General features: G+C 37.0%; 1 protein-coding gene across 1 annotated transcript in view; it reads right to left on the bottom strand.

Annotated features, from left to right (window-relative positions):
• Positions 1-554, bottom strand: part of LOC107286786 (cytochrome P450 2C20-like) — a 12,255-nt gene extending 11,701 nt beyond the window's left edge. The window contains exon 1 of the mRNA XM_015815211.1: positions 546-554. Coding sequence (XP_015670697.1) covers positions 546-554 — 9 coding nt within the window. The remainder of the gene's footprint in view (positions 1-545) is intronic.
• Positions 555-7,343: the final 6,789 nt, after the last annotated feature.

Here is a 7,343-nt window from a genome sequence, read left to right as displayed (position 1 = left end):
CCCTCCCTTGCCCCCACTCTCTCTCCTCCCTCTCTCTCCCCCCTTGCCCCTTCTTCCCTCTCCCTCCATCCACCTCTCTCTCTCTCCCCTCTTGCCCTCAATGGACCGTGTGTGCATGACATCCAAACTGGTTTCTCCCAGACTGCTGTTTTAACGCCCTGATGATGTCAGACGGGTTCTGATGAAAGCTCGGCTCAGTAAATTTTTAAACTTTTATACTTTACTTCTCTTGGTGCTCGGTTTTATTCGTTTACTATGATTCCCAAGAGTCGGATTTTTAGCATAATTAATTCTCAAATATGTGTGTGTGTGTGTGTGTGTGTGTGTGTGTGTGTGTTGTAAAAGGTATATTTGTATAGGAAATATATGGCAGTGGATGCCTATTTTCATGAAACATAAAAAAGTAGGATGGGTCAAACTAAGATAAGAAAATCGCAGTCATTTTTTGGATGAAAAGGGCCAGTTTAGGAAAAGTGATGCTTTTGTGCCATTTGCAACAGGTATATGCCTCTGGAACAGATTGTATTGCAAATTAACATGATTACTTGATACATGTTAGTCTTTTATCAGACACAATTCGAGCAAATGCTTCCTAAATAAGTTTATTTTCTTGTTTGCTAAGTATAGGAAGTGATCCTTGTTGAGTCATTATTTCCATCTCGGCTAAATTTAATTTATGCTTTATTATCTCCACTTGTTTCTTAAGTATTTTCTTTTGTGGATCTATTTGTAATTCTGATTCTATCTTTCTGAGCTCTTCCTTTAACTTTAAGTGTAGTTGTTTCTTTTCTTTATTCTTTATTCTTCTTAGCGATATAAGTTATAGCCAACTCTCTGAAATATGCTTTAGCCGTGTCCCACACATTTTGAAGCGATGTTTCTTCTTTCTTATTTATTTTGAAGAAAAATTCCATTTCCTTTGTCGCTAGTTGTAAGAATTCTTTTTCTTTCAATATAGATTTATTCAAGGACCATCTTGATTTTTCCTTAGTTCCTTTCCAAGTCATTTTTAGTGGGTTATGGTCTGCCTAAACATTAGTTTCCATCTCAACTTCTGGAATCATCATTTTCAATTCCAAAGATGTCCATATCATATTGATTCTAGACCATGATTTATGTCTATTTGAATAAAATGTGTATTGCAATTTATTTGGGTTTTTCTCTTTCCATATATCTTGAATGCAGAGTTCTTTTATCATTTTTAAGAACATTTTAGGTAATATATTTCCTCCTTTTCTCCCTTGTTTGGTGCTTTTATAGTCCAAAGTTCCATCTACTATTGCATTAAAATCTCCCATTATACAAAGATTTTGATAGTTTAAATCTAATATTTTTATATAGTTTTTGATAGAATTGCTCTTCCTGTTCTTCAGTGCTCTGTTCCAGAATTTCACATTCTCTCTGGTTGGGGACCCCAAAGATATGGATATAATGTCTTTGTTTATGGACTTCAGAAAAAGGAATCAATATTCCCTTATATGAGCCATTAACTGTTCGATGGACACTTGTGTTCAATAATTAGAAGAAAGCATTTGCATCAATAGATGCTCAAATAAAGCATGTGGGATAGCTATTACATTTAAAGGCAATCTTAACCTTGATGTGGAATACAAATACAATAATTTTTATAGCAAAGGAAGCTACTCTTACTGTAGTTCTGACTACATGTAATTAAGAATATTTCTGAATTATCTCATAGCTGTTTCTCTTACAAAATCAAAATTCAGTAACAGGATTAGACTCCAGATAATGAGTGCACAGGGTCATGCTACTTAAGAGATTGCATACAATTCATATGTAAGACTTCTTTGGTAGCCATGAACGTTTGTGATTGGGGACCTTTCCTTAGAATTTAAGGTCTTAGATAAGGATCACACGTGCACTTTTGGAAAAATATATCTAAAACAACTGCTTTCTCTAACCTTCCAGATTTAGATGAGATGTAAGCTGATAGCTTATAGAGAGGGTACAAAGTTGATGCTATGATGGCTCTTCAGCCAAATTCTACTCTAAAACCCTTTTAAAATGTTGTTTCCTTGAGTGGTTTCCATTGCAACAGAATTAAGGAATTGGCCCAAAGGTTAGCGATATAGATGTCTTCCAAAATACAACCTGCTGTACAATAAAGTATTAACCCTATGGCAATAACAATATCTGTAAATGATATTGGGTTGTTTGTTCAGGGAACAAGGTCCTGTCTTGCCTAATGTGTATTGCTAAGCAAGACTGCACATAACAGGGCCAGGGGTCAAGACTAACATGGCTTGGTGACAAGTTTCATTCATTTCTGCAGTTCTCAGCTTATGCAATGTAGCCACATGCCCTCACTTTGCTATATCTTATGCAATGGAATGTTACATTTTCTATGTCATTTCTACTAATGCAACTAACTGAGTTGGCATTTCAGTTCATTAATTAGCAGTCTGAATATAAATATAAAGTGCTGATCCATAATGTCTTTTGGGGTCAAAACTTTTTTTTTCATTTTTTGGGGGGAAGGATTCAGTCATTCAATGGTGTGCAGATGGATGCAAAGCTGACCCTTGGAGCTGTTGGCTAAAAATAAACAACTTTGAGAAAAGGGGGATTATGAAAGTCACATCTTTTGGGTCAATCCCTTTCTCTGTAACTCTCCTCTCTCATCTCTACCTACAATCATACATTTCTTCCTCAGCTCTGTAACAGTATTTATATCAAATCACAATGAGATTTATTGCATTAATAGGGAATGTCAACAACCTGACAGAACCCTGGCATTTATTTGCAATTGAATGAAATCCATTCTGAACTGCTCTAACATAGAGTATTACAAAGAATCCACAACTCTAGAATTTATGTCACACCAAGAATTGCCCCTGAATATCCAGAAACAAATTACCAGGAAATCCTTAGGCACTGGGCTCTTCGTTGGACAACTAAGATATTGTTTGGCTAGTCACTTATACCTGATATCTCTGCTTAGAAAGAGATTGCAGTACAAAATTGCAAAAAAAATAATTAAATTTGGGCTTTTTAACTGTTCCCCCATCACTGAATCGAACATCATCAACTTTTACTGTGATGATGAAATTAATAATAATAATAATAATAATAATAATAATAATAATAATAATAATAATAATAATAATAATAATAATATAAAAAAAAAACTTGGAAGGGACCTTGGAGGTCATCTAGTCCAACCCCCTGCTCAGGCAGGAAACCCTATACAATTTCAGACAAATGGCTGTCCAGTCTCTTCTTAAAAACTTCCAGTGTTGGAGCATTCACCATTTCTGGAGGCAGGTTGTTCCACTGGTTAATTGTTCTAACTGTCAGGAAGTTTCTCCTTAGTTCTAGGTTGCTTCTCTCCTTGATTAGTTTCCACCCGTTGCTTCTTGTCCTGCCTCCAGGAGCTTTGGAAAATAGCTTGGCTCCCTCTTCTTTATGGCAACCCCTGAGATATTGGAACACTGCTATCATGTCCCCCCTCGTCCTTCTCTTCATTAAACTAGACATACCCAATTCCAGCAGCCTTTCCTTATATGCTTTAGCCTCCAGTCCCTTAATCATCTTTGTTGCTCTTCTCTGTACTCTTTCTAGAGTCTCAACATCTTTTTTACATCGTGGTGACCAAAACTGGATGCAGTATCTACTTCGTCATTGGATATTTTTATCTGACTAATCATAATCAAAAAGAAATTGTTTACATGTTTACCTGGTTACATTTATCTAACCCCCCCAAGCCCCAAGCCCCTACTGCCAAAGATCTGTTTTTGACAAACCCATGTTGGCTTTTAGTAATGACTTTGTTTGTCTCTAGGTGTTCGCTGATTAGTTGCTTATCTTTTCCAGAATCTTACCAGGTAAGATTTGTGTGTGGAGCCTTCTTGGCTGCATGATGTTTTCTGCCCTGTATCCCTTCACTGTTGAAAATAGGCACAGGCTATTGGGGATGGGTCCGTGCTGTCTGAATCTCAAACTGAAGCACAAATGGTTTCTGTAGTCTGCAAATATTTTCTGGAAATCCATTCATACTCTCTCTTTTAGTAATGACTTTGTTTTCCTCTAGGTGTTCGCTGTTTCATTGTTTGATTATCTTTTCCAGAATCTTCCCAGGTATTGAGGTCAGGCTGATAGGTCTGTAATTTCCTGGGTCCATTTTTTTTCCTTTTTTGAAGATGGGAACTACATCAGCTCTTTTCCAGTCCTCTGGTAGTTTCTTCCAAAGATCCTCCAGGATCTTTGGAAAATATAGTTGGGTGATTCTGAGATCACATCTGCCAGTTCCTTGAGAACCTTGTGGTGTAATCCATCTGTTCCTGGTGATTTGAACTCGTCTAGGCTGGACAGGCGCTCACTTACCATTTTCTTGCCTATCTTAACTTGCGTTAAGCTTATCTTCTTTCATCTGTTCTAGCTTGCATCTTAACATGCTGATCTTATTTTTCAGCCTGATCTTCCATTTTGGTGGTACACTTTTTAGCTTTTTTTCCTTTGAATTTTTTTTTCATCCCAGATATTCTGTTATAACTGCAGCCATGCCGTTTATTAATTGGTTTGTTTCTTGCAGTGAGTTAGTGATCATATTTGATATTGCAGTATTGGCACCTTTTAATACTTGTGCTAGCTGTTTCTTTGGAAAAGCCTCAATGCAGGCAACCTTATTTTGTTGCATTTGTGTTGTTATACATGCTCAGTTACTCTTTGTTTTCATTCTCTTTTTTTTTTAGTTAGAGGGATTTGTTCTTTCTGAGGAAAAAGTGGAGGAGAAGGTGCCTAGGTTGGACAAGAAAATCATTCAATAGCTGTGTTAGCTTCCCGTACTTCTGACTCCCCCTGGTTTGCCTTAGAAAAACCAAAGCTTCCTCTGACACCCAGCAACATTCATCAGGCACCTTGAATAGATTGATTTAACAGAGGGAAACTATATTACAAACCTGTACTATAGTGACTCAACTAATCACAACCATAACCAGTCCTCACAACAAGGAGCCTCCCATTCTTTTCTGCCATACCTGCCCCCTGGCATTCAGAATCTATGCGGGTGAGTGTATGTCAGGCCCAAGCAATAGATCAACATGTGATGGGTTCAAGCTGACAACTTTATTACAATTCTATATATAGTACAGGAATCTCCCCAGACTGCTTGCCTTCTTTGGGGAAGTTTCATTGGAATTTAGGGGGTGTCACTTCTAGATCTCTTGAGGCTACACAATGATTCAAAGCTAACTCCCCATTTGGTTTCTCCTCCCCACCTCACTGGACATTTCCCAACAGTGGTGTGTTAATTTGCTAATGGGTCTAAGCCGTAACATACAGCATAAACTACCATGCTGTTGGGTTTAAGCCCTAACAGACATCATACAGCCAAGGGGCTCTCCTCCATCTTTTAATGCAACAAAATTAAAAACAAGTGGGCAGTCAATTGTTAGTTCCTAAATCTGGAACAGAGGAACTAATGAGTCAAATTCCAATCCCATATCCTGAGATCCGATCCGCAGGGCAATGAGATTGGTGGCATAGATCTTCCAATTCCAGAAGTACCTCCTAGTATGGTAGTAAATCTATTAAATTTCAACAAAATTTAGGAGCAAACCAAGATTACATTATGCAAAGAATCTGATAGTGTTTATAGCTTTTCTGTGGGGCATTGTTTTAAGTGGTGAGATGTTGGACAATTCTATATTTTTAATCTACTTCGTCATTGGATATTTTTATCTGACTAATCATAATCAAAAAGAAATTGTTTACATGTTTACCCGGTTACATTTATCTAACCCCCCAAGCCCCAAGCCCCTACTGCCAAAGATATACTGGGAACCAGGATCCAAATGCTGGAAAAGGAGCAAGAGCAACAGGAAGACAGATCTGGAGTCCAACAAAAGAGCAAAGACCAGGAAATAGCAATTCTATACCCCAGTGATGTTGGGATGGCTAAATTAGGGATATTGATGTTTTCTTTTTAAGCAGTTATGCTGATCATCTTTGCTCTGCCCTGAGTAGCTGTTGGCATGGTTCTTGAGGTATGTGCCCACTATAATACTAACTCTAACCCTAACCCTCATGATCTGAGTTAGATACACACTGACATACGAGTACACACACACATGCAAGCACACACACAAAAACACACATTGTGCTCATTGTCACCTGAAACAATCTCACATATTTAATTGCTAGCCAGCTCCTCAGATCAACAGCACATTTCATCTGCATCTTCAATTTCTGTCTCAGAGAATTTAGAGAGGATCACAACAGACTGGGGGGAGAGGTCATTACTTAACTAGCAAGCGCCTACATCAGAGCAGATGTGTGATGGTATGGTGGGTAAACTGAGGCTTTTGAGATGAGACATTGAAACCCTCAAGCATTTGATATATGGGCCTCAGTCTCCTGCCATGCAAGTGGTCTCTGATTTGAGGACAACCTGGTTTGATTCAAACAATTTCATTTTTTACAATTCCAGCAGAAAAGAACAAAAAAAGATCAAAGATCAATTTGATCCCAGAATCAAATTGAATTTGAAATATTTTTGAAGGGTATTTTTCTTTTATTTTGGTCACCAAAAAGGTATTGCCTACCACAAAATTCTATAATCACAACAAGGATTGTTGAGTGCATTCTACATGATATATCTGTGTAAGAATCATGTAACTGGGTGGTTGATTAATTACATTTTGTAGGCAAAACCTCCTTGGATCAATTTATCTGCCATCTGGCAAAAACCTTTCGACAGGAGATTTTATCAGTAGTGGATGAAAAGGGGAAAAGAATCCTTTGAGGAATTCAGTGAATGTGAAACAATATTTTCTGAGGAATGGCTTCCATTTTGAAATCCTAAGATATATATTTTGCATTTTGTACATCTGGAACCATTGATTTTCTGAAGTTAGAGGTTCTAATTCTTTATTATCCACAATAATAAAGTAATTTATCAAATAAATAACTCATGCTAAGATTCATTTTATTCTTAATTCCTTATCAAACTGACTGTCTTGATTCAGTCAAATGCCGCATCTGTTAAGGGTTCTAAAATTGCAGTTACCTCAGACACTACTAGAGAGGCTGAGGTAAATTAGTACATGTTTTAGTTCTATATATTGCCAAGCAAATATTATAGTTTAATCATATACAATACTCAGTCTGTCAATCTTTAAAACAACCATTAGATATCAACAGATTTAAACATGATTTGATCTTGCATTTAGCCAAAGCGTATCAATACAAGTTCTTCCTTGTTACCTTCAAATATAGGTATCAATTTGTGATAATACCTCTGAGATCCTTGTATGAAGTTAAAATCTCCAGTACATATTATATATTGAAAATTTGCTCAATATAGCTTAGAGAAAAAGCTATTA

Source organism: Protobothrops mucrosquamatus, unplaced genomic scaffold, assembly GCF_001527695.2.
Source record: "Protobothrops mucrosquamatus isolate PMUCROS unplaced genomic scaffold, P.Mucros_1.0 scaffold325, whole genome shotgun sequence".
Lineage (NCBI taxonomy): Eukaryota > Metazoa > Chordata > Lepidosauria > Squamata > Viperidae > Protobothrops > Protobothrops mucrosquamatus.
The sequence above is the reverse complement of the archived record's forward strand: the minus strand, read 5'-3'. Positions and strand labels throughout refer to the sequence as shown.